This window comes from Aegilops tauschii, chromosome 3 (assembly GCF_002575655.3).
Source record: "Aegilops tauschii subsp. strangulata cultivar AL8/78 chromosome 3, Aet v6.0, whole genome shotgun sequence".
Lineage (NCBI taxonomy): Eukaryota > Viridiplantae > Streptophyta > Magnoliopsida > Poales > Poaceae > Aegilops > Aegilops tauschii.
In genome coordinates, this window is record NC_053037.3 from 507,833,854 (window position 1) to 507,861,836 (window position 27,983).

General features: G+C 47.4%; 1 protein-coding gene and 1 long non-coding RNA gene across 5 annotated transcripts; both read right to left on the reverse strand.

Moving 5' to 3' along the window:
* Positions 1–16,112: 16,112 nt before the first annotated feature.
* On the reverse strand, positions 16,113–19,253 carry LOC109737856 (U-box domain-containing protein 4). 4 transcript variants are annotated; one of them, XM_020296982.4, is made up of 3 exons: positions 18,976–19,253; positions 16,562–18,029; positions 16,113–16,469 (listed from the first exon to the last, which is right to left on the reverse strand). In XM_020296982.4, exons 2-3 carry the CDS (start codon positions 17,828–17,830, stop codon positions 16,410–16,412), a joined length of 1,329 nt encoding a protein of 442 aa, XP_020152571.1. In that variant the 5' UTR covers positions 17,831–18,029; positions 18,976–19,253; the 3' UTR covers positions 16,113–16,409. The 4 variants fall into 4 exon arrangements, with proteins under 4 accessions (XP_020152571.1, XP_020152573.1, XP_073367024.1 ...); XM_020296984.4 differs by having other exon boundaries at positions 16,562–18,032; XM_073510923.1 differs by having other exon boundaries at positions 16,562–18,818; positions 18,948–19,204.
* A 486-nt stretch (positions 19,254–19,739) lies between these two features.
* On the reverse strand, positions 19,740–20,584 carry LOC120976884 (uncharacterized). The gene is made up of 3 exons (XR_005773504.3): positions 20,390–20,584; positions 20,003–20,168; positions 19,740–19,904 (listed from the first exon to the last, which is right to left on the reverse strand). It is a non-coding gene; the product is annotated as an uncharacterized lncRNA (long non-coding RNA).
* Positions 20,585–27,983: the final 7,399 nt, after the last annotated feature.

Genomic DNA, 27,983 nt, shown 5'->3' on the forward strand with positions numbered 1-27,983 from the left:
TAAAGTTGGAGAAACTGACACCCGCCAGCCAGCTGTGTGCGAAGCACGTCGGTAGAACCAGTCTCGCGTAAGCGTACGCATAATGTCGGTTTGGGACGCTTCATCCAACAATACTGCCGAATCAAAGTATGACATGCTGGTAAGCAGTATGACTATTATCGCCCACAACTCTTTGTGTTCTACTTGTGCATACAACATCCACGCATAGACCTGGCTCGGATGCCACTGTTGGGGAACATAGTATTTAAAAAATTTCCTACGCACACGCAAGATCTATCATGGTGATGCATAGCAACGAGAGGGGAGAGTGTTATCCATGTACCCTCGTAGACCGAAAGCGGAAGCGTTATGACACCACGGTTGATGTAGTCGTACGTCTTCATGATCCGACCGATCCTAGTACCGAAAGTATGGCACCTCCACGATCTGCACACGTTCAGCTCGGTGACGTCCCATGAACTCTTGATCCAGCTGAGTGGCGAGGGAGAGCTTCCTCAGCACGACGGCGTGATGATGGTGATGATGAAGCTACCGGCGCAGGGCTTCACCTAAGCACTGCAATGATATGACCGAGGTGGATTATGGTGGAGGGGGCCACCGCACACGGCTAAGAGATCAATGATGAACTTGTGTGTCTATGGGGTGCCCCCTCCCCCGTATATAAAGGAGTGGAGGAGGGGAGGGGCCGGCCCTCTCTATGGCGCGCCCTAGGGGAGTCTACTCCCACTGGGAGTAGGATTCCCCCCTTTCCCTAGTTGGAGTAGGAGAGGAAGGGAAGGAGGAGTAGGAGAGAAGGAAAGGGGGCCGCCCCTGTCGGTGTCAAAACCGGCGGATCTCGGGTAGGGGGTCCCGAACTGTGCGTCTAAGGCGGATGGTAACAGGAGGCGGGGGACACGGTGTTTACCCAGGTTCGGGCCCTCTCGATGGAGGTAATACCCTACTTCCTGCTTGATTGATCTTGATGATATGAGTATTACAAGAGTTGATCTACCACGAGATCGTAGAGGCTAAGCCCTAGAAGCTAGCCTATGGTATAATTGTTGTTGTCCTACGGACTAAACCCTCCGGTTTATATAGACACCGGAGGGGGCTAGGGTTACGCAGAGTCAGTTACAAGGGAGGAGATCTACATATCTGTATTGCCAAGCTTGCCTTCCACACCAAGGAGAGTCCCATCCGGACACGGGACGGAGTCTTCAATCTTGTATCTTCATAGTCCCACAGTCCGGCCAAAGGATATAGTCCGGCTGTCCGAGGACCCCCTAATCCAGGACTCCCTCAGTAGCCCCTGAACCAGGCTACAATGACGATGAGTCCGGCGCGCAGATTGTCTTCGACATTGCAAGGCGGGTTCTTCCTCCGAATACTCCATAGAAGATAGTGTCTGGCTCTGCAAAACAAATTCCACATACCATCATAGAGAGAATAATATTTCCACAAATCCAATCTGCTGACAGCTTTTCATAACGTGACGTAATGCCATGGTCTGGTCATGACGAACCGTTTTTCCGAGCCTGCCACTTCACGTGTTGCGAGGCGGTTTTATTGGCACGTCTTGTCGAAGCAGAGATCGTGTCCTTTTTTCATGGGATTCTCATCAATACGGGTGTGGGTAACCCAATCGGGCCTGTTGGTATGACTCCTCGATTTTAGGCAAGTTCCAAACGGCCACGCGGAGGACGCTTGATATTCACCCTCTTTATAAAGGGGCCAAGGCCTGTCCTTTTCTTCTCGCACTCAATTGAATCCTTCCCCCACCTCGAGTTCTAACACCCAAGGCTCAGGCTAGGAGCTTCGGACCTTCAGTCATGTCCGGATCCAACCTTCAAGGTCGGTGGATGCCCTCCTCTGTCACAGAGGAGGACATCAAGAAGCTAAGAGAGGCCAGGTATCTGACCGCCGAAATCTCGCACATGCTGCCTGCTCGAGGGCAGGTCATCCCCACTCCGGAACCCAACGAGAGTGTCGTATTTATTTCCCACTTCCTCCGAGGGCTAGGCTTTAGTCTTGATCCCTTTGTCAGAGGGCTTTTGTTCTACTACGGGCTCGATTTCCATGATCTGGCTCCGGATTCCATCCTTCACATCTCGTCGTTCATCTCGTGTGTGAAGCCTTCGTCCGCATCACCCCACACTTCGGCTTATGGCTCAAGACCTTCAATGTGAAGCCGAAGATGATCGAGGGGCGACACGCAGAGTGCGGAGGCGCCATAATAAACAAAGGCGCCGATGCTCCATGGCCAAAGGGTTCCTTCCCGGAGACATCCAAGTTATGGCAGCGGGAGTGGTTTTACATCACAGCTCCCCGGGGTACTAAGTGGGTAGCCGCCCCTGCCTTCCGCTCGGCCCCCCCGCCACAACTGGCATCATGGATCAACAAGGGGCTGGACTGGGGGCCAGTAAATGATGTGCCAATATTGCAGAGTCGCATCCGAGATCTCCTCGAGAGAGATGTCAGCCTTGTCAAGGTAATGCAAGTCATGCTAATTCGTCGAGTCCTGCCTTGCAAACACCGGCCTCTCTGTATGTGGGAGTTCACCCCAGAAGGACCGCGAACTATTCAGCACTTCTTCGGCGTGACGCTCGAAGAGATGCACATACTGTTCTTCAGATCACAAATAAAGTGTCCGGACACCACCGAGGATGTGGGTCTGAACTGCAATCGTCTAGACACCCAAGTAAGTAATTCCGCGGCCGAACATGTTGTCTTTTAATTTACCACAACATCATTCTGAAAAGTCGCCTTTTGACCAGGACTGGATAAAAAAGGCAAAGATGATCAGGTGTTCGGCCCCCCTTCCCGAACGTTCACCGGATCCTGTACTAGCCAGGATGCTTGAGCTTGCGCCTTATCAAGCGCCATCAGGGGAAGATAAAGGGAGGAACAAAGAAGCCGAAAGCGAGCCTCACTCGTTATTCATCCAAACCGGGGGAATTAGTGCCTCCGCGAAGGAGGATAACCGGGGAGAAGAATCTAAAATTCCCCCTCCCCAAGGAAGGAAGAGGGTCGCCTCTGAAGAATTGGAAACAATGGCTTTCAAACGAGAGAAGAAACCTTTGTCAGAGGACCCTACCCCGGAGGGCATCCTTACCGCATAGTACCCGCAAGGGGACCAGCCCTCCACCGAGCTGTAAGTAACAATAACCAAGACGTATGTCTTGTAGTTCGGATCGTAGCCCTTCTCGACAGAGTTCGTCTTCGGGGGATCTTCTTCCGGAGATGATGGAGAGCGAAACACCTCCCCGTGCCTCCCCGCCTCGTGAAGCAGACGATCCTGAGGTGTCGTCACGGAGGATTTCTCCTGATCCGCCCAGGCCAGAGGGTAACCCTTCGGCCACCCGAAGTCTGGAGTATTCGGCTCCTAAGGAGAGCAACAGAAAGAGTCCGGGACTGCCCAGTGCGCGACCAGACGCACTGATGAATCTTCTGGAGCAAGCGGCTATCTCAGAAGCGCATCATACGCTAATGGGTACGGTGGTTGAGAGGATTTCATCCGCCGAAAGCGGGTTGCATGAAGCTTTTATGAGCCTGCTGAGAGGCTTTGAGGTACGCAAAGTAATATATATTTTTTGATGGTACCGTACACGCTAGGTGTGCCCTATGCAGATAGTAGCCCCTGAGACTCTGGTTGCTATCGAAAAAGACGGCAAATAGAGGATCATAGTCCCAGGTAATGACCGTGCCGCTTTCACGTGCAGGCGGCTGAGGGTCCGGTGGCTAGCCGGACTGGTTAGTTTGCCGAACTAAAGCGGCAACTTGATGCGGCAGATGCCGACATCGTGCTTGTAAACAAGCGGCTTGACGAGGCACAGGGTACGTATTCTCCTATGATCAACACATATTAAGAGGAGCATGATGCTAGTATCTGTAATATGTTGTAACTGTAGATGGAGCTGCCGCCGTGGAGACCCTTCGGGCGGAACTTGCCCGGGCCAAGGAACAAGCCAGGAGGAGTGATGCGGCCGCCCTAAAGGCGGTCGAAGAGCTAAGAGCCGGACAAGCTGCGCATTGCCAGAGCAAAGAGAAAATAGCCAAGATGGCTGTTGAGCTGAAAGATGCCGCCGACCGTTATAAGCTTCTTGAAAAGGAAAGCCAAACGAAGACGGCGGACCTGGAGAAGGCCACGGTAGCAGCCAAGGAAGCCCGCTCTAAAATCAGAGCGGCGATGGAGGAGCTACATCAAGCCGGAGATATCGCGGCTGGGAAGCCATTTTTATTGCGGGCGAAGTTCAGAGATCCTAAGTATGCCCTTCTGGATCAATTATGGAGTTCTGCGGATGCGTACCTGGATTTGGCAGCAAGTGCTGCTGATGCGACCAAGTTTTTCGAAGATCAAAAATATCACGAATGGAGAAGTTGTTCTGGTTGCAGTTCAATGCTCCGGCGCGTCCGCTGCTGTTAAATGAGCAAATGGCCGAATGGGCCGAGCTCCATAGGTTGTCTGGGCTTGCCATGAGGTCTGTTGTGGATCATCTTTGGCCGGAAGGACCAAAGCCGAATAGTTATTTTGGCTTAGTGCAACAATTCCTTGGTGTTGTGCCGCACATCGACGCTGTGAAGAGGTCGGCGTGCATAGAGGGTGCGCGGATGGCTCTTGCCCGTGTCAAGACATACTGGGCAAAGATGGAGGCCACCGCTATTGCATCCCAGAGTGCGGCGGTAGGCCAGGTATCGGCTGAGCACTATTTTGAAGAAGTCGTAGAAGGCGCTCGTTTAATAGAGGCTCAGTGCTCGAAGAGTATCATGTTCTAGTGACATGTATCCCAATTGTAAGAACAATGTTATTTGAATTATAAAGGCTGTGTTTATACTTTTGCTTGAAAGTATTATTATGCCTCCTGTCCAGTTATTTATGTATATATGTATATAACCTGAAAGTTTGCAGTCGTCGGCTTCAGCCCCCACGCATATAATGCGAGGGTGTTCGCAAAAGCACATCTTCACACTTGATCCAACGTCTTGGTCCATTAAGGAGGTGGTAGCGCGGCGAACGAGGCAATCGGACTATATTGCTTTAACACTTTCACTTAACCATAGGAGTTTGACAGTGGGCCTACCATATAGCCCCTGGTATTTCCGCGGCTATCCGAATACGGTGCGCGTACATACATGACTGGGAAAACCGGTCCTTCGTTAATGCGGAGGAATCCCGAAGATTCCTCTAAGTCATCGAGTGGTTGACCAGTCTCGCGCTTTATCATGACAGTCAGTTTTCGGCTTTCTCTACTGAGGTGCTCATCCGGATGAACCAGGGCACAATTGCAGTAGTTCTCCCGGTGCCACCTTAGCCGATAGAGCGGAACGTAAGGTAGCAAAATGCGGGAGCCGGGCAAACCCAACATTTGACCAAAGACATGATTCAGAGCTGATGCACATAAGGCCAAACTCACGACGCCAAACACTCCCTAAGGTATTCGGTCTTTACAACATATACCGGGCTGAGTAACGCCCTTGATAATGAACCCCGAGTGTCCAGGTACGTGCATTATTCTGACGTGGCAAAATGCCAATAACGTCAGCATCCCTCTCGGTTATACTGAGTATCTGGAGGATGTGAAGCAACAAGAGACAGTAAAAAAAGTTTACACAGGGTCTTAATCTAAAAAGAAACCTTTGAGTGGGGCCCTGCTGCACGTCTGCACCTGTGTCTCCGTTGTGCCGTATCCTGGAAAGGTGTAGCACGATTATCATCTGTAAAAGAGAAGAACTTAGGTGAAAGTTGTCGTGCGAAAAATTGGTTATTCTCAATAGACCATTAAAATTCAAGATAAGTAAGGTCGAGCCGAATTGTAGTCCTTTTTACATGCGGGAAGCCCCTGGTACCGCCTATGGGGGTATATCCATCAAACCAATCTCAGGTTTATTTAAGCTGTTACAGCTAGTGATGCACCGGACTCGTCTAGCCGTGTCCGCGGTCTTGACGACCGATCGTTTATTCTGGTTGGAGGGGCCGTTTAGTGTTCGGCTGCTAAAGCCGCCACACGTTCTTCCGTACGTAAGGAACGCTCAACATTTCCGCTAACTATGATGATGCCCCGTGGACCGGGCATCTTAAGCTTAAGGGAAGCATAGTGCGGTACTGCATTAAAACGAGCGAAAGCTGTTCTTCCGAGTAGTGCTTGATAGCCGCTTCGGAATGGAGCGATGTCGAAGGTTAACTTTTCACTTCGGAAGTTGTCGGGAGAACCGAATACAACCTCTAATACTAGAGAGCCCGTACAGCGGGCCTCTGGGCCTGGTATTACTCCTTTAAAGGTAGTATTGCTTTGGCTAATTCTCATTGGGTCTATCCCCATTTTGCGGACTGTGTCCTGATATATCAGATTAAGACTACTGCCGCCGTCCATGAGGACTCGGGTGAGATGGTATCCGTTGATTATTGGGTCTAGTACCAAGGCAGCCAGTCCTCCGTGCCGGATACTTGTCAGGTGATCCCTGCGATCAAAAGTGATCGGGCAGGCCAACCAAGGGTTGAACTTAGGGGTGACGGGCTCTACGGCGCGTGTGTCTCGGAGTGCATGTTTGCTTCTCCTCTTCGTCACGTGAATCGTGTTCACTGTTTTGACCTCTAGTGGGAATTTTTTCTGTCCCCCAGTGCTCTGCTGGCGAGGCTCATCCTCGTCTTCACTTGGTGTATCCCTCCCCTTGTGTTCGGCGTTTAACTTGCCGGCCCGCTTGAAGACCCAGCATTCTCTGTGGGTGTGATTTGCAGGTTTATCGGAGGTGCCATGAATCTGACATAATTTGTCCAGAATCTTGTTTAGGCTGGACGGTCCATCTCTGTTGCCTTTGAAAGGCTTTTTCCGCTGACCAGGTCGAGAGCCCCTAAATCTGGCGTTTACCGCCGTGTTGTCTGGGCTGTCTTCGTTATTTCGACGCTTGCTTTTACTACGTCGTGGTTTTCCATTACCATCCCTGACTTCGGATGTGCCTGGGTCGCTGGTGCTACTACGTGCCAGCCAGCTATCTTCGCCCGTGCAAAAACGGGTCATAAGGCTTCTTAGGGCTGCCATTGTCCTTGGTTTTTCTTGGCCGAGGTGTCTGGCGAGCCATTCGTCTCGGACGCTGTGTTTGAAAGCTGCTAAGGCTTCGGCGTCCGGGCAGTCGACGATTTGATTCTTCTTAGTGAGAAATCTGTTCCAAAGCTTTCGGGCTGACTCTCCGGGCTGTTGAATTATATGACTTAAATCATCTGCATCCGGAGGTCGGACATAGGTCCCTTGAAAGTTAGCCCTAAAAGCATCCTCAAGCTCGTCCCAACTTCCAATTGAATTTTCGGGGAGGCTCTTCAGCCAGTGCCGAGCTGGTCCTTTCAACTTGAGGGGCAAGTATTTGATGGCGTGGAGATCGTCTCCGCGAACCATATGGATATGGAGGATGAAGTCCTCAATCCAGACCCCAGGGTCTATCGTTCTGTCGTACGCCTATGTTCACGGGTTTGAATCCCTCTAAATTCGTGATCCAGCACCTCATCGGTGAAACATAGGGGGTGCGCGGCACCCCTGTATTTGGATGTGTCATGGCGTTCTGACGGTTGTAGTGTTCGGCTTTGATTATGCGCTGGAGCGCGCATCCTAGATCCGTAGATGGATCTGGTCATGTCGGCCTTTTGATGCAAGTCCTTGCTTGGATCGTGTGCTGACTTATGTGCGGCCATGTTAGCCGCCCTATCGCGGCCACGAGGTGGTCGATCCGACCGGTCGGCCGTTTTATTTTTCGGCTGTGTGGGCTCTAAGGCCTCATCATCGAATTCGGGCAACAGCTTGCGTTTTGGATAGCTCTTTGTGTGGCGACTGCCACCATACTTTTCTTCAGTGTCAAGCACTTTGTTCCATCTACTGTTAAGCATATTCTGCGCGGCCTTAAGCCTCTGCTTCTGCTTCTTCAGACTCCTTGTGGTGGCAATAAGCCTTCTACAGAGGTTCTCTTGTTCCAAGTGCCTTTCCGGGATGATGTGTGCATCCTCATCCGGACTGTTTTCCTCTCCGGAGAGATGTTGATGAGCTTTATCCTCGGCGTTGTCGTGTTCGGACAGCGGCTCCGTACTATGTTCGCCGTCCGCTGGTTCATCCTGTTCTGTCACTGGGTCAATGTGGTCGTCGTTTCCTCTGGAGTCGACCGTGGTGTTATTTTTCCTTGCGCTGTTATCACTGTTCTTGCCGAGGCGGGATTTGGAGCGGCGCCTACACCGTCGCTTTGGTTGCTTCTCGAGGGAGCTATCCTTCGCTGCATCCTTCCGTTCCTCGTCATTGTTTTCTTTGGGTGTATCCACCATGTATATATCGTGTGATGAAGTGGTTGTCCAGCGCCCTATGGGCAGTGGTTCCTGTTCCTCTCCTGCATCGTCGTCCATACCGTCGATGTCTTCGGAGTCGAAATTGAGCATGTCGGTTAAATCGTCGACAGTGGCTATTAAGTGGGTGGTGGGTGGGGAACAAATTTCTTCATCGTCCGCATCCCATTCTAGCCGGACATAGTTCGGCCAAGGGTCTCCTGATAGGGAGAGAGACTTCAACGAGTTTAGCACGTCGCCAAAGGGCGAGTGCTGAAAGATATCCGTGGAGGTAAACTCCATGATTGGTGCCCAATCGGATTCGATAGGCACGGACGCATGCGGCTCGGAGCCCGTGGCCAGGGACGAATCCAATGGTTCGGCAACACGGGTCTCGGAGGAGGTGAAGTTAGTATTCGTCTCTATCGCCGCTGAGTGTGCGGCCTCCGTGGCGGGGTCCATCCACCCGTCCTCAGATGGCGCGATTTGTTCCGGATTGAGGGCCGGAGTAGTCGCAAGTGCGATCTCCTGAACACTGTCCGACGGCAGAGCTAGGTCATGCTCGTCGTGATTGTGCGGCGCACCTGACATGGGCTCGAATCCGTCGAAGATCAAGTCTCCATGGATGTTGGCAGTATAGTTCAAGTTTCCAAACCTGACCTGGTGGCCAGGGGCATAGCTCTCGATCTGCTCCAGATGGCCAAACGAGTTGGCCCGCAGTACGAAGCCGCCGAATACGAAGATCTGTCCGGGGAGGAAAACCTCACCCTGGACCGCATTGTTGTCGATGATTGAAGGAGCCATCTAGCCTTACGGTGACGGCATAGTGGAACTCTCAATGAAAGCACCAATGTCGTGTCAAAACCGGCGGATCTCGGGTAGAGGGTCCCGAACTGTGCGTCTAAGGCGGATGGTAACAGGAGGCGGGGGACACGGTGTTTACCCAGGTTCGGGCCCTCTCGATGGAGGTAATACCCTACTTCCTGCTTGATTGATCTTGATGATATGAGTATTACAAGAGTTGATCTACCACGAGATCGTAGAGGCTAAACCCTAGAAGCTAGCCTATGGTATGATTGTTGTTGTCCTACGGACTAAACCCTCCGGTTTATATAGACACCGGAGGGGGCTAGGGTTACACAGAGTCGGTTACAAGGGAGGAGATCTACATATCCGTACTGCCAAGCTTGCCTTCCACGCCAAGGAGAGTCCCATCCGGACACGGGACGAAGTCTTCAATCTTGTATCTTCGTAGTCCAACAGTCCGGCCAAAGGATATAGTCCGGCCGTCCGAGGACCCCCTAATCCAGGACTCCCTCAGCCCCCCCCCCAAACCTATTCCAATCCAGCCTCCTGCCCAAGGGGGGGCACCAGCCCCTTGTGGGCTGGTGTGCTTGTTGGGGAACGTAGTAATTTCAAAAAATTTCCTACGCACACGCGAGATCATGGTGATGCATAGCAACGAGAGGGGAGAGTGTTGTCCACGTACCCTCGTAGACCGACAGCGGAAGCGTTATCACAACGCGGTTGATGTAGTCGTACGTCTTCACGATCCGACCGATCAAGTATCGAACGCACGACACCTCCGAGTTCAGCACACGTTCAGCTCGATGACGTCCCTCGAACTCCGATCCAGGCGAGTGTTGAGGGAGAGTTTCGTCAGCACGACGGCGTGGTGACGATGATGATGTTCTACCGACGCAGGGCTTCGCCTAAGCTCCGCAATGATATTATCGAGGTGTAATATGGTGGAGGGGGGCACCGCACACGGCTAAAATATCGTATATCAATTGTGTGTCAAGAGGTGCCCCCCTGCCCCCGTATATAAAGGAACAAGGAGGAGAGGGCCGGCCAAGGGGAGGTGGCGCGCCCAAGGGGGGAGTCCTACTCCCATCGGGAGTAGGACTCCTCCTTTCCTTGTGGGAGTAGGAGAAGGGAAGGGGGAAGGAGAAAGAAGGAAGGGGGCGCCCCCCCCCTCCCTAGTCCAATTCGGACTAGCCCATGGGGAGGGGTGCGGCCACCCTTTGGGGTCTTTCTCTCCTTTCCCGTATGGCCCATTAAGGCCCAATACGAATTCCCGTAACTCTCCGGTACTCCAAAAAATACCTGAATCACTCGGAACCTTTCCGAAGTCCGAATATAGTCGTCCAATATATCGATCTTTATGTCTCGGCCATTTCGAGACTCCTCGTCATGTCCCTGATCTCATCCGGGACTCCGAACTCCTTCGGTACATCAAAACATATAAACTCATAATAAAACTGTCATCGTAACGTTAAGCGTGCGGACCCTATGGGTTCGAGAACTATGTAGACATGACCGAGACACCTCTCCGGTAAATAACCAATAGCGGAACCTGGATGCTCATATTGGCTCCCACATATTCTACGAAGATCTTTATCGGTCAAACCGCATAACAACATACGTTGTTCCCTTTGTCATCGGTATGTTACTTGCCCGAGATTCGATCGTCGGTATCTCGATACCTAGTTGAATCTCGTTACTGGCAAGTCTCTTTACTCATTCCGTAATACATCATCCCGCAACTAACTCATTAGTCACAATGCTTGCAAGGCTTATAGTGATGTGCATTACCGAGTGGGCCCAGAGATACCTCTCCGACAATCGGAGTGACAAATCCTAATCTCGAAATACGCCAACCCAACAAGTACCTTTGGAGACACCTGTAGAGCACCTTTATAATCACCCATTTACGTTGTGACGTTTGGTAGCACACAAAGTGTTCCTCCGGTAAACGGGAGTTGCATAATCTCATAGTCATAGGAACACGTATAAGTCATGAAGAAAGCAATAGCAACATACTAAACGATCGGGTGCTAAGCTAACAGAATGGGTCAAGTCAATCACGTCATTCTCCTAATGAGGTGATCTCGTTAATCAAATGACAACTCATGTCTATGGCTAGGAAACACAACCATCTTTGATTAACGAGCTAGTCAAGTAGAGGCATACTAGTGACACACTGTTTGTCTATGTATTCACACATGTATTATGTTTCCGGTTAATACAATTCTAGCATGAATAATAAACATTTATCTTGATATAAAGAAATAAATAATACTTTATTATTGCCTCTAGGGCATATTTCCTTCAGTCTCCCACTTGCACTAGAGTCAGTAATCTAGTTCACATCGCCATGTGATTTAACATTAATAATTCACATCACCATGTGATTAACACCCATAGTTCACATCTCTATGTGACCAACACTCAAAGGGTTTACTAGAGTCAATAATCTAGTTCACATCGCTATGTGATTAACACCCAAGAGTACTAAGGTGTGATCATGTTTTGATTGTGAGATAATTTTAGTCAACGGGTCTGTCACATTCAGATCCGTAAGTATTTTGCAAATTTCTATGTCTACAATGCTCTGCACGGAGCTACTCTAGCTAATTGCTCCCACTTTCATTATGTATCTAGACCGAGACTTAGAGTCATCTAGATTTAGTGTCAAAACTTGCATCGACGTAACCCTTTACGACGAACCTTTTGTCACTTCCATAATCGAGAAACATATCCTTATTCCACTAAGGATAATTTTGACCGTTGTCCAGTGATCTACTCCTAGATCACTATTGTACTCCCTTGCCAAAATCAGTGTAGGGTATACAATAGATCTGGTACACAGTCTCCAATTAGTGGCTTCACACAATGTTGCTTCCAAGTAGCTCCCTACGATCATTCATAACTTCTTTCCATTCTTTTATTGTGAGGTCTTCATCTGTTCGAGAAATCTTGTATGAACAACGGTGACCCGTAGGAAGAATTCGTCGTAAGCTAACAACATCCATGTGACCTTTTGTATGCATCAGATGAAGCACACAGTCCTTCGGGATTTTCTGTTGAAGAGCATAATGGTAACATAGTTAGCAATGTAGTTTAGCTTTAGAAGAATGTATGCAAAAGATGCATTGGTGTCATAATAATAAAAAATCTTACCATGCCATTTCCATGGATGTTGCCATAGTTCAACACGTGGACCAGTGGCACGTATTGACCATAATGTGGAGGAGTTTCATAATTCTTATTGAAAGTCTCAACATCAATAATAAAGGAGACAAGATGATCTTTCTCCTCGTAAGTTAGTTCAAAGCCATCAGTGTAGTAGGTTTTGTCTACTACTTTCCGAACATTTTTTGAAGAATGAAAATAAGCTGTCAACTATTTTTATGAAAATAATTTAAATTACACAATAAATATGTTTGAGAAACTCACATAGAGGTAGAAGTGGAAGCGTATCAACATGGACCCAAATGTCGATATTCTCTTCCTCGACATTATCTTCCTTGATGTCATCTTCAGGATCACCAAGATCGAAGGTGGCATGCATACCCTCCTGAAAATCATACGCCTTGCATAGTGCTGCCCAATTCGAGCAACCAAAATGGGAGTAGGTCACCGCATTGTATATCTTCACTTAAAAGCATAACCATGATGTGTCCTGAGGTGAACTCTCTTTATCTGCATATTCTCATGATCTTCGAAATCCAACTTCTCCAAGACACAACGTCTTGCATGGCAGGGGATGGGCTAGTCGAATTGTAGAAATTGGAAATTACACGTTGAAGAAACAGAAGCCATGCTTAATTATGGAAAAAGACTTGTGGTCGTTGCGTACCGTATAAACATCGAAGGTCTTGTCGAGCTTAATACTGAAGCGCTGACCGCCTTCCAGGCGAGGCCTGTCGCACAGACCCCGGTCATCGCTGCAGTACTCGCACTCAGGGATCCTATCATCATCGGCTGACATTTCCTATGTTCATAATTCAAAGATTAAAGTTCTGAAATTCAATATATGTACTACAAAAACTAAATTAGATCACGGGTTGACTATCGGTCTGTCGGGATTCTTCCTCTCTGTCATTTGTGACCGTTGGTGATGGAAGCTCCTAATTTCATTTGAAAGTGCATTAAACCAAAATGTCTAGCACCTTCGAATGAAAAAAGAAGCTCCCCCATGACAACAGTCGGGATTCTTCTTCTCTCATATATATATATATATATATATATATATATATATATATATATATATATATATATATGGTGGACACTCTCCGCCAGTGATTTTTCGACCGTTGGTGATGGTCGCTACTCCTCCTTCTCCTAGTGCATAACAAAGGTCTAGCACAAGGAGAAGAAGGAGAAGCGACCACCACAACAACAGTCGGGATTCTTCTTCTCTCATGTATGGTGGACACTCTCCCCCACTGTTTTTATGACTGTCATGTATGGAGCCCCGACTGACTTAAAGTCAACCCAAAATGTTGTTTAATTCTCTTTCGGACAAATCCAAGGCACACTCGATATTTCCTACATTCTAGCACAAGTCATGCTAAAATTCACGGAAAAATCCGGCATGACCTTTACTAAAATAGGACATATCGAGCGCCTGAAATTTGCCAGAACGGAAATTAATCAACACTCTGGCAAAACATAGGCCACTCGGATTTTCCCTGTGGTACAAAGATGTTTCATACACATAGAGAGATGTTTAAACTTGAAATTATATCTGGATCAATTATCATAAGCATTCACACAGGAGCATTCAAACTTGGTGCTCATTGCATTTCATTTGGTTAAGAAGCATAACTAAATACCCTAGTTCTACTCTATTCAACACCGAGGAGTAGATAAGGAGGAGGTGGACTTTTAGCTCACCGACTCGGGTGTAGAGGAAGTAGAGGTAGCTCCGACGACGATCACTCCAGGCAGACGCGACACTACAAAGCCTGCATATTCCACCGAGTGAAAATTTTATATCATCAAATCTCGTATAGCATTCTTTGATGAAAAAGTGATAATGACATAAAAGTAATTAAATTTCCCAACACATTTCTACATTGAAAAAGAAGCTATATGTTCTATTTTATTCAAAAAACCTACATTCTACAATAGGAGTGTTACATATCAACTAAATCTATTAACTACATTTGAATTTTTACTAATTCACTCTAAACACTATAAGCTATCAACTAAACCCTAGAAGCATACTAAATCAAAGTGTTACATATTAACTAAATCTATTAACTATGTCTATTTTTTTTGCTAAATCACTCTAAACCCTAAAAACTATTAACTAAATCAAAGTGTAGGAGGAGATGTGCATGGAGGATGGGGAGGGAGGAGGGGCTGTTGATGGAGGAGGAGGGGCGCTAGAGGAGGGAGGAGCAGGGGAAGGGATGAGGGAGGAGGAGAGGCGGCTAGAGGAGGGAGGAGTGGGGGGGAGGGAGGAGTGGCGGCTAGAGGAGGGAGGGGGAAGATGAGGGAGGAGGAAGAGGAAGAGGAGGAGGAGGAGGAGGCTTACCGAGCCGGGGGATGGCGGAGACGGTGGCGATGGTAGGAGGAGGACGGCCGCGACGGTGACACAGTGAGACATGGAGAGTGAGGAACGGGCGGGGTGGGGGGATAAGGCCGGCTTAGCAGCAGCGCGGGCCACAGACCGGCGCTACTGCTAAAAGCATTAGCTGTAGCGCGGGTCCCCAACCCGCGCTGCTGCTAAGTGGGGACAGGCAGCTAGGCCCGGGCTGGCCACAATAGCAGCGCGGGCGCTGGGGCCGCGCTACTGCTATGTAGATAGCAGTAGCGCCCTTCGTGACCACGCGCTATTGTTAATTAGCAGTAGCGCGCCTCTTTTTAACCGGCGCTACTGATAATCCTCTGTGTATAAGGTTTTCCCTAGTAGTGTCAAACAACACCTGTAAACACTAAACTGTACCAACCAAACTTGTCGGCTACACGATTTACTAAGGCACTAGAAGGACCATTTGAAAAATCTTTCTGAACCTGCTCAATGATCTCCAGTAGAAGGATTTGCAAGACAAACAAAAGGGAGGTGGCATTATGCTCTACACCAGCAATCTGCCACTATCAAGAGCTAAGATAACTACGTCAGCAACAAATAGACTCAAACACAAAATCCAGATACAATTTGGTGCATATCTCTGAACCAGATTATAATCCACCAGAATACTATTTAATTAGAGGTTTATTGTAAGCAAGCTAATGAGCTGAAAGCTTATTGTAAGCATGTTAATGTATTATTAACATAATGAATCGAATGCTTATTATAAGTAGGCAACTAAATTAAAACAATCAATGCATAACCAAAAGATTGACAGAATCACGATGAGCATGTAGATATAGACTTGTTGTCTGACACCTGGAATAAAAGGATTGACGCCAGACACTAAGCACCCCTTTCAAAGCAATAAAGCATTCATTGAAACAAATCCACGTCTTGTGATGGCATCACCATCAGATCAACATGATATTCGCCCCCTGTTTCTCTCTATTCCCTCCCCGGTCTACGCTGCAACAACTCGCTTCTGACATATGATTTGTTTGCCGCAGAATCATGATTGTTATGTGAAATAATGAAATGTACCGACTTTACATATAACTCATAGTCTACCAGAATGCTTTGGATGCAATCTCTTGCAGCCAACCGAACAATAACACATAGTTGCACACCCGCAAAAAAAAAACAACACATAGTTGCACTTGCATCCTTTGGTCTAACTCGCTAACCAGATGAGATAGACAGCAACACACGAAACATGTCTCTTCTTTTTCTCTTATTAGAAAAACAATTAGTACAATCACAAGGATTGAAACAAATTTCATTTTGCATAATGTGGTAAACAATTTCATCACAAAACCCACCATGTTGAGTTGAGCTAGGTCCGCTCCTGTAGCTTGTAACTACTGATTTCAGTTCTATCACAGAGCGCCAGTACATTCGCTGCCCTAACCTACGGTCACAGGATCAGGCACATCAGAGCGCTAGTATCTCTCAAGTCTAGACAGAGAAGGGAAAGAATGCGGGCAATAAATCACTGTTTGAATCAGCTAATAACATGTACGAAATACTATCTCAGTGAAACAGATACCAATAGACAAGCTGTAAAAAAATATAAACCCGAAAATACACCATCTCAACAACGACGACGTCACAAACACACCTACTAATCCATCAGTAGCTTGAGATGATGAGCACAATCTCAATATGACTATAAGCAGTACACAGCGCCAGTCAACAACAATAACCATCATCTGAGAAATCCAGGGGAATGCTTGATGTACACTAGAAAAATATATTGTAGGACCATCATCATCATCTCCTTCCCGAGTTCCCATGTCTTTGGCTGCGGAAGTAGCTGAGAAGAGCCCGCGCCTGCAGCAAATTCAAATTCTTAGCAAAAAGATTTTGTAACTATTTTTCTTCTACTTGTAAAGTTTGTTGTAGGAAGTGAGGAAGTGGCAAACCTTTTCTCTTGCGCGTGGTGTTCCTGACTGTGACAGTGCGACTAAAGGGGGCACGGCATCCTCTTGAAGAACTATGTTGCAAAACCTGTTGCTGTTTGTGCATAGCTGAAGCAATGCCGCAGCAGCATTTTCCTTCGCTTTCGCTGAACCCAGTTCGACAACTTCAACAAGGGCTGGAATACCACGCGCCTGCCCAATCGCAGTCCTCCCTTCTTGTATCGTAGCAAGATTTGCCAAGACAGCTACAGCCTTATCGACCATTCCAGCAGCAGGGTCCATAAGCTCAACTAGGTGCCTCAGAGCATCAGCTTGCACAATTCGACCCTTGTTCTCATTAAGTATGGATAAATTAAACAATGCAGTAACCGCATCTTTCTTTCCTCGTGGGCTCCCATTTCCCAGCAGGTCGACGAGAGGCTTTACGGCGCCAGATTGTCCAATCCTCGCTCTGTTATCTTCAATAAATGAGAGACTGAACAAAGTAGCTGCTGAGTTCTCTTTAGCTTCAGGGTTCCCTGTTTCCAGGACATGGACGAGTGGATCAACAGCATCTGCATTCACGATGGCAATCTTATTGATATCACTGAGTGACAAATTGAGGAGGGCTGTCACTGCATTTTCTTGGATTTTGGCATCTGGTGAATGAAGAAGGCCAACCAGCAAGTTTATAGCCCCACAATTAGCAATCACAATCCTGTTCTCCATGTTGTGCTTAGCTAGAAGACGAATCTCGGATGTTGCTGATCTCTGACCTTCTATGGAATCGCTTCCCAAATCATTGATTAGCTCGCGCACCTGATTCTCGATGGCAGAGAAATCACCCCGGGCATCCATGGACGACGACGATATTATTCTGGGGAATCCCCTGTCAGATGTTTGCCGCCGAACAAATGGCCCTTCCATGCAGACATCACCCAATCTTGGCAGGATTACATTCTCCCTTTGAGGGGCAGAAGAGACAGAAAGCTCCCGGTCAGCAACCTCTCCAGACGCATCACCACTGTAATTTGTCCTATCACTTGGAACCCGCATCATCCCATTGTCAGTGTCACACTTCCCACCAAGCTGACCGGTATTAGGAAGACTACCATTAACCGAAGAGCTGCCTAGACGAACCTGTGAATCACTGTCAAAATGAGATGCTTGAAATGCTTCCTCCGTTGATTGTTCTGAAGTTTGTTCATCAGAACCAGCATGTCTTTCTTCCAAACTAGACTCTCTTGCTTCAGAGCTTGCAAGAGATAGCCTTGCTAGCAGAGCCATTTGCATAGTCTAATTAAAGACTGATCGGTGGAAGCCTCACGACCAGGATGGTTCACATGTGCATCAGATTTCTGGATGGTTCACATGCTCTGTTCAATCTTCTTATATAAAGGTCAGCTTCTGGGGACCAGGGAAGATTACCCTACCAAGTACCGACACTAGGATGTAGGAGGCTGTTACCTGTGGTGCTCAAATCTTGAAGGCTCTGCTGAAGGAAAGTTCAACTTCAAAGATTTCACAGGATCAAGGTAGCTTAATGTCATGTGACTCGAAGCAGTTAAATATCAAAGGCTCAAAGTTTTCATGGTGTAGTTAGGAATTAAATTTGAATGAGCTACTCAACTGCATGGGAACATTGACCTGGTTACCCAGTTCAATTAAGAGGTAATCATCGACGCCACGCTATCGAACGCAAACAGACCCACCATAGCACGCGTTACATGAGATGTTCCTACTTCGCAGGGCAGGAATGCGTAGCAGATTCTTGCGGGCGTCATGGTGTCTAGAACTGTAACGATCATCGCCCAAGATTGATAAAAGAGGTACATCAATGCAACAAAAACGTAGCTACTCAATTGCGCGGGAACATGAGCTAGTTGCCCGGTTCAGTTAAGAATGTAATCATATGAGCTACACCAGCTGATGCAAACATGCCCCAGCAGAGCACACGTTACATGAATGAAAGGATCCTATTTCACGGCGCATGAAAGCATAACAACAGTTTTTATATCACGGTGAATGCAGGCGTCCAGGCGTCTACGACTGTAACGATCATGGCCGAAAATTGCTAGTAAAAAAAATAGACATCAAGAATCCTGAACTTTTCAATTAAAAGGCGTGCACGGTCCCCAGTCTGTATCTAAGTTTTTTTTTTTTTGCGAGAGTGTATCTAAGATTGTTGATGAGCTCCGATCATGGAAAGAGGTTGCCCTCAAAGGGGAAATGTGGCTGCCTCCAGACTAATTAGTAAGAACCGATCTATAAAGTAAATCCCCTGTCCTCATAATCTGTAATTAATCTATAACAGAGTCCTGAACTACAGGAAAAACAGGGGCTGATCAATATGATGTGCCGGATGCGCACCGGCGTACCCAGAAATTGAGGAGAACAGTACGTTTTAGACTAGCCACTGGATGAAAACAAGAACATACCTCACAAACTATTTGCCGAAGGTTGCGGAAGGGGCGGAAACCGCGGGAACGCGATGCTGCGGTGAGGGGAAACGAGATCGGCTGGGCACGAGGGGCGTGAGAGGCGGGGGTGCTGGGGGTGGGGGCGTGGTACGGGATTGAGTCGTCGTCGGCGGCTGGCGCTGAGGCACGGCACGGTGGCAGCGCCGGTAGCGCTAGGACCTACGTAGGACACAGGCGAAGGTAGACTGGAGAGGAGAAGATTTTGCCGCGTTGGTTTGGTTGGGTTGGTGGTAGCTGGTCGGTCAGCCGGGGGAAAGACGAAGAAAATGCACGGGAAAGAGATGGGTGAGCAGCGAAATCACCCATTGACCGTTTCAAACAAAAGAGACTACCTTTTTTTTCCACGACAGTACGCATTGGCCGGCTGATCTTTTGCAAAAATCGGTCGGGTCACGAGCCGTTGTATCCACCACACGAATGCACAGTAGCCATCGTTTTTAACATGGGTTGCGCTCGGAGATTTAAGACAAGTGCTTTGCAACATGGGCCATGTTACACTCGGAGTTTTGCAATCAGACCTTTCACCTTTGCAACACTAGCCATGTTAACTGTGCCGAAAATAGTCAGTGCCCTTGATAGGGTGGCAAGTGTAGCCGTAGCCTGTTTGGTAACCAGAGGCGGAGCCAGGATTTGTCAAAGCCTGGGGCTAAAACTAGCTGATTAAATATATCGTCAAATACCACGCGCACCAACGTGTGTTATTAGTATGGCACAAAATCACATTCAAAATGAAATATAAATTCATTACTATCACGAGAGGAAATTCCGTAAAAACAAATAGATTAACAAAGTGCATCATTGCAAACATGGTTTGGTACCAAATTACCGAAGACTTCCCTAATTCAAGGCCATCGTTTCTTCACCAGCAATAGTAGAAGGACCTGGATCTGCAAACATAAAATCAAGTATTTAAAATCAAGACATTGGACATCAACTAAATCAATTGTTCGTATGAAATTTTGCAAAAAAAGAGAACATATTATACCATTTACACAAAGTCCACGAGGTAGTAGCCCCTTGTGTTTCCTCATATATTTTTTGATAGCACTGTATAATATTAATATCATCAATGCTTGCAAATACATCACGGTCAACTGATTGGAAAAAAGATTCAATTGTACGGGTCCTCTTCATCTTGGACTTATAATCTCCTGATGACAATGAAATAAAACTGACTAAGTAATATGATTTAACCACCAATTCATCGAGTTTGCATGATATAAAAGGAACTAGGGAAAATAATTAGATGATACAGAGTTGAGTATTATTGAAGATATTGAATTAATTAGATAATACATATTTAGAAAAAATTAATTGCTGTAATGGCTGATGATATAGAAGGATTTCTAATTAATTGAGCAATACGTATTACCTGTGCCGCTTTACGACAGTGTGTGCGTGCACTGTAATTTAGGAACACTTCGAGAAGATGAGAAGAAGGAGAGGCAGGTGGCCAGGACGTCGGACCGGGCGGCCGGCGGGGAAACGCGATTGACGACTGGCGAGGGCGGCGGCGACTAGGCGAGGGTTCCTTGATCGGGAGAGGGGATTTTTTCCTTGGCGAACAAACGACAGATCGAAGCCTCGACCTACTGCACGATTGATTTTCTGTTCGATCGATCGACTTGAGTTGGGCTAATAGGCTGAAGCCTTGTACATGAAGCCTGGGGCTAATCGTCTATCCATCTCAAATTCTCAAAAAAAATCTTCTAACGTACAGGTGCCAGTTGGGCTACGCCCGGGGCTACAGCCCCAGGCCCAATTTCGCCCCTGTTGGTAACCACTTGGGCAGGGGAAAGGGAGTTTGCATAAGGGAGTTTGTGGAGGGATTATGTGTGGGAAGAAATTTTTTACTTCCATTTCCTTGTTTGGTATATATACGATGGGAATTAGTGTAGGATGAAACTCTGCCCACGAATTAACAGGGTATTCGTGGGAAGAAATTGCTGGAAATTGACTCCCTCACCTCCCATTCCTCTTCCCACTGAAACTCCCATTCACTCTAATCAATTAGTGAACTTTTAATCTCCTCACCTCACAACTCCCATTCCTCATCTCTAATTCCCACGAACCAAATAGGTTGTAGAGGGAGTTCGCAGGGGGATTTTACCCAGGTTTGAGCCCTCACAGTTGAGGTAGCACCCTACTTCTGCTTTGTTTTAGATTGATGTGGGAGCACCTCGTGCAAGGGGTTATAAGAGAATGATGATGACTACCTAGGTCTGTCTATAATGGAACAGATGTCTCATGCTTCCCTTAGCCTCACCTTATAAAGAGGATGAGAGCTAGGGTTTACAGGGTCCCTAATTGACCTTATCGACGAGGGCTTCTTGGCTTCCACGCCAAGATCATGGTTCACCTTCGAGCCGGGCCCCTGGACTATTTGTTTGGAACAAAGCTACCGGCAGGCTGACTGAATGTTGGGCTTCCCACATGATGGGCCACCCCGGTGTATTATACCGTCAGTATCCCTTGAACTTGTTTGGAGTTTTGGAGTCTGGCTTAATCCAAACTAAATCTAGACGGATTCCTTTCCAATAGTGGTTGGTGCAATCTAGCCTTTGGTATGTTTGCCTCGAACATCTTCGGGCTCAGCGACTGAGCGGCCTCCAAGAGCGCTTCTCTGAGGCCACAGAGCTTCTGCTCTTGGGATGCGTGGCCTCGGGGCTTTACGCCTTTCGTGGCTTCGTCTTCGCGACTTCGGTGGCTTGCGTCTTCACCGCTTCGCGGCTTGTGTCTTCATGGCTTTGGTGTCCGGCGTCTTCGTGGCCTGTATCCTCATGGTCTCGAGTCATGCAACCCCTCCTTGGTGTGTCCGACCCTAGGGGAGGGAGCCCCTCCTCCATGCCGGTCTCCTTCCCATGCGCCTATATATATGTGAGGGGCAACCCTCTAGAAACAACTTAGTCCTTGAAGGTTGTGCCCTCGCTCTCCCTCTCACGGGAAAATTCTCTCCGCCTAAGGCTGCTCCACACCTCCTCTAGTCTCTGGTAGTTATTCATTCTGGACGGCCGAAGCCATGCTGGACTGTTGATTTCTTACGTGTGGATACTGATAGAGGAATCGTTCTTTTGGTCCTCGTATGGGAGAAAATTCTCACGGCCGAGAGGTAGAACCTAGTTGTGGGAATCTGCATCAATCTTTAATAGTTGGTAAAGATTAGATCTAACCTCTTTGCATCTTCATAATGATTCTAAGCATTATTGATAGGCACATTTTTTTTGTTTTACTACATTTTCCAACAATGATCACCTCGTGGTAGTGCAAGGTTGCAGGCCCCTCTTCCACCCGAAGAGCCTGGTAGATGGCAAATGCATCCCCTAGCGACATGTACAATATAACGTGACCTCGTACGCGCAAGAAGGCCTTCAATGGCCGCAACAGATCCAAAGTCTGGTGTCTCGGACACAGAGATAGTCAACATGGCAGCTGAGATGCGCGAACCGGTGCAGGATCACGTCGTTCACGACAGTAGCACCTCAACGGGTACCCCGAGCTCCTTCGTGATAGCGTCCTTGGCAATCACCTTTGGCATCGGTTGGAGTTCACGAGTTGAGGCTTGGGGCATCGAAGAGGGAGGCCATTGGGCACGGGAGAATTGCACTCCTAACTAGGGTTTTGCGATTTGGGACTTGGAACAACGGCGAAGAAGACTATCCATGTCTTGAGATTTGGGGATTGTGTGGGGTGGTACAAACAAATTTGTGACTCGAGGTGAAATAAGATATTTAGTTTTATACCAAACTTTTATACATATTTATTTTTATTTTTATCATACCACAAAATTAAGGATTTTATTATTATTTAGTTTGAACGGTTAACCGCATAATTTAGTTGGTATAGTTAACCAATGTTATTTCTTTGTACTAAATTTAAATTAAGGATGAACAAAAGTTATCTTCGAATTACTTTTGTGAAAATTCCACAAATTTTATAGTGTGTGCGCGCGCACACACACACATATATTTGTATGTATGTGCATATGTTATTTATATATAGTTTCGTTTAATTACATATCATGTTAGAGGTTTCTCAAGATAATGTTCAACTAATATCTTCCAAGTGACTTGTAGTGTATTATTAGGTGTGCATATTTATATAAGCTTGTAGAGTGTAAATTGTACCATCTGCAAAAGTGTTTTAAGTTAGATTCAGTTATAAGTTTAACATATGCATGGTACTAAAATAACACCAATCATCCATTAATGTAAACATATTGCTAATTCAATGCTTACATACCATTCTTTTTATTTGGTACGTTCATCTAGAAGTTTAGTTTAATCTGGTGTATACAAGAGCGCATGCTAGTATCTAAAATAAAAGGTTACATACTAAACATAGAAATATAGTTTACATACATTTCTTTTTTTTAGAAAACTTTTGATCTATACATATTTAATTATGGCAGTATAACGAACACGAAAATAATAAAAATACATCTAGATCCATAGATCACCTAACGACGACTACAAGCACTGAAGCGAGCGAAGGCACGCCGTCATCATCGCCCTACCTCGCCGGAGTCGGGCAAAATTTGTTGTAGTAAACAGTCAGGAAGTCGTCGTGCTAAGGCCCCATTGGACCAACACACCTGAATAACAATTGTCGCCGTTGAAGAGTAGCGTAGATCGGAAGGATCCAACCTGAAGACACACGAACGTAACGAACTACGACCGGATCTGAGCAAATCCACCAAGGACAGATCCGCCGGAGACACACCTCCACACGCCCACCGACGATGCTAGACGCACCATCGGGACGGGGGCTAGGCGGGGAGAACCTTATTCCACATTCAGGGAGCCGCCATCGTCTCGTCTCCTGAGCCGGACACAGACCCTAACCGACGATGCTAGACGCATCATCGGGACGGGGGCTAGGTGGGGAGAACCTTATTCCATCTTCAGGGAGTCGCCACCGTCTCGTCTCCTGAGCCAGACACAGACCCTAACAAAAATCGAAGGAACATCTAAAAATAGATCACTACCACTGGTAAGGGCCGAGATCCACCGCGCTGCCATGACCCTAAGGCCACAGGAGACGATGCGACCAGCGGCGGCGTCAATGAGAGGCAGAGTAACGCTAGTCTTTTTTGAGGGGAGGAGGCGGTTTGTGTCGTACTTGGTGACATAGTTTACATACATTTCATTACAGCCTATTGGACGTAATAAATCCTATCAGATTCATTATTGTCTATCAAATTGGTTTTTACTTTGTCGTGATGTGGATTTGCTTGTGCAAAATTAGGATTTTATTTTACACATATGCAACAATCTTTTTGAGTTAATAGATACTATTGTAGTGGTTAGTACCATGTTTAATATTTGGGCCCCTCCCTTCTTTCGGAGTCGGGGCAGTCACCCTCTTTGCCCGGCATATGGGTCGGTCATGGGATTGTGGAAAGAAAGGGGGAGGTAGGTGGTGGCGAGTACGGCAAAGGAAAGTAGTTAGGCTGGGGATGACATTCATATAGAAACTGCTATGCGGACGACGATTGCGGGCCGAACTCCACACGATGGAGGTTTCAACGGCGCTACCCAGTTTTGCTCAACACATCAACGGCTTGATGTGCTGCATCGTCCAAATATCGTCCAAAGTGTGTCGCGTGTGTAGCAGTTCTCCATTCATATTCCCCCTTGAGGAGCCAAGGACGCTTCTCATGGGGCAACGGTGTACTAGCAAGATTTTTTTTTTCCAATTTTCACGTTTATGCACTGGTAGAAAAAAGCCTTTTAGTCCCGGTTCGCAATAGCCTTTAGTCCCGGCTGTGCAACCGGGACTAAATATGCGCGACTAAAGACCCCCCCTTTAGTCGCGCCTCTTACGGACCGCGACTAAAGGCTTTAGTCCCGGTTCTTGTGGCTGACCGGGACTAAAGGTCCGTCCACGTGGGCGCCAGTGGTCCGTCGGGGCGGAGGACCTTTAGTCCCGGTTCTCGTGGCCAACCGGGACTAAAGGCCTCCTCCGCAGGTTTAGGGTTTTAGCCCCCCTAAACCTGGTTTCTTTTTAGTTTGGAGTGTTTTATTTCTTTTATATTTTATTTTGTGTTTTATTTTAATTTTGATGAAGTTTCAGTACACATATTCTACGCTACTATATACATGCATATGAAATTTCAAACAAGAAGAATTCAAGAGGAATATATAATATATATTCAATCTCGGGTGACCATATACAACTTCGAACAAGTTTCCATACACAATTAGGATGGATGACCATATACAACTTCGAACAAGTTTCAATCTCGGGTATGCATATAAATTTCTTGGTCCTCGGTATAGTGTTCTCCTTTAGGATTGATGACTTCCCTTATGAAAAATCCTGCTAATTCTTCTTGAATTGGTCGGAAGCGAGCTTCTGGACTAAGCCTCCTCCGCAAGTTATCCGTCGCGTTCCGCACGCTATCCAATGCCTTCCGCTCAGAGGTGTGTCTCCGGATGTTCTCACAAACATAGTATCCACATAGATTGGTCCCCGGTGGCTGCTTATCCACATTAACTAACCTTCTGAAATCTAGCTCATGTTTGAATTCACCGGCAATTTCTTCTGAGAACCGTCTCCAAACCCTACAGGGCAAAGAAAATTAAATGAACAAGGGAGTTAGTTACTTGATATTAGAAAATGAACGAAAGAGACCGATCGATATAGAGCTCAAATGATTGAAAATAATTACTTTTGCAGCATTTTTCTCATGTCGGCCCAACGCTTTGGATCCGAATCCATAGAGTCCATGATTAGAACTCTGGAGGTGTGAAGTTCAATATTTAGCAGAATCCAGTGGAACCTGCGGACACGTTACATGCACAGTCATGCATAACTCATCGATTAGACATACCATGCATGGAGTAAACAAAAGAGAATGGGCACAAAAGAGAAACACTCACCCAAAATGGTAAGGAAATAGAATATGACTTTTGAGTTGATGCTTTCTAAGAAACTTGTACAAGTCTTTCTCCACGTCTTCGGGGTGATGTTGTAACACATGTCCATTAACGATATGTGGGTCAATGAACCCAACATCATGGATGTTTCTTATTTTGCATTCCCAAATCTTCAATCTGCATAATAGCGTACGCAACAATATAGTTAGGACAATATATATATATATATAGTGCAGGCAATGAAGAACGAGATGAGGTAGAAATAAATCACTTACAGAACGTAGCAACTCAGCATAGATTTGTCGAGGTCGCGCAGATTGAACAGCTGGAACAATTCACTCATATGAACTTGTACAGAGTACCGTTTGGTGTGATGCTCATCTGTAACATCCGCATAAACATATTCTTTGTCGGCCCATGTTATGAATTGCTTGTACCAACGTAGCAGATTTCGCATTTGTGGTGGTAGACTCTTTTCCCGCGCAGGCTCGACGAGAGGCCCATTCCGCACATATTGTAATGCTATCTCACATACTGGCGCATCCTCAAGGCCTAAGAAGGCACGAAGAGTCAAACCCATCTCGGACGCTTGTTTCATGGCACTCGCTACAGTCAATCCAAGTGCTGCCGCAGCTGCTATGATCTCGGGGTCCTCTTCCGGACCGGCTTTCACTATGAGCGGGGGGATCGATTGTTTCTTCTGCATCCCGAGCTGGTCAACTTGTTTCCCGCTTTTTTTACTTTCTTCTTTCTCCTCCTTCAATATTTTTGCTTGCCTACGAAGTTCATGTCCATAGTCGTCAGGCATATTCAGCTCGGCTTGGGACGGTGTCGTTAAAAAATCCTTAGCCCACTTCTTTTGCTTCTCAGTGAATACTTGCTTGGGCTCAGGCTCTTTTATCGCCTTCATATCCGCCTTCCATTTCTCATAATCAGCAGACGCGGCCAATTTGGTTTCAGCTTCACTAAGTTCCCAAGGCCTTGGGAGGAGAGGCTTCAGTGATGGCTCCGGTACCCTTGTGGTCTTAGGTACATAAGGGTCCGGGTTAATAGTCCAGGAGCGGGTTTCCTTGCTGTCCGCCTGCTTCTGCTTCTTCGCCGGAGGTGGATTGGGGGGCGTCGTACCCGCCGGAGGAGGATTGGGGGGCGTCGTACCCGCCGGAGGTTGTGGATCGGGGGACGGCGTCGAATGGCGTGAAGGAGGTGTAGGTGAACCACCACGACCACCACCACCGCCACCACCACCACCACCACCATCGGAGGGGGGTGGACTTGCTAGCCTTGGCGCCTCGCCTGGAAACACTATGTACTTCTTTTTCCATAGAATGAACTGGTGCTTGACATCTCCAAGTCTTCTCTCCCCTTCGGGTGTAGGTTTGTCAATCTCCAGGTCCTCAAACCCTTGGACTATGTCTTCCACCGTGACACGAGCATAGCCATATGCAATGGGGTTGTTGTGGTGGAGTGCTCCAGGTGTACAGGGTAAAGCACTGCCGCTAGCTACCTTCGTGGAAACGTTCCCCACGGGATAATGCAGATCACATTCTTTCATCTCCTTTACATCATCCATGGGGTAGTGAGGCTCCGGTGCACGAATCTCGATCATCGGTGCACTAGCACCAGGCGGGGCATCCGTGGAAGCCACGCCGCTTCTCCGCTGCTGGCTTCCGCGATCCGCTTCATGATCTTCATGCGGCCCTGCAGCCGATTTTTCTTTTACTAGTTCATGCACGGTCTGCTTCAACTCATGGAGTTCCGATGCAAACTTCGTCATAAGATCTGCATCCCGGTCCGTCTTTCTCTTACGGCTTCTGTAACAGTACGGGTCATTGTCCTGGGAAAACCCTACTTTCCACGGAACTTTGCCTTTGCCTCGTACACGTCCTCCGTGTTCATCATTCCCGAGGGCTGTTGTCAGTGCGTCTTTCTCTCTGTTGAACTTGATCAAGCCCTCTTGAGCTTGGGTCATTGCGTCAATAAGGGCTTGGGTGGGAGCAAACTGTCTCTGCCGGTGAACACACACCCCTGTCTCCGGGTCTAGCGATCCCCCATGCCCGTACCACCAGCTTTTGGCCCTTGGGTCCCATC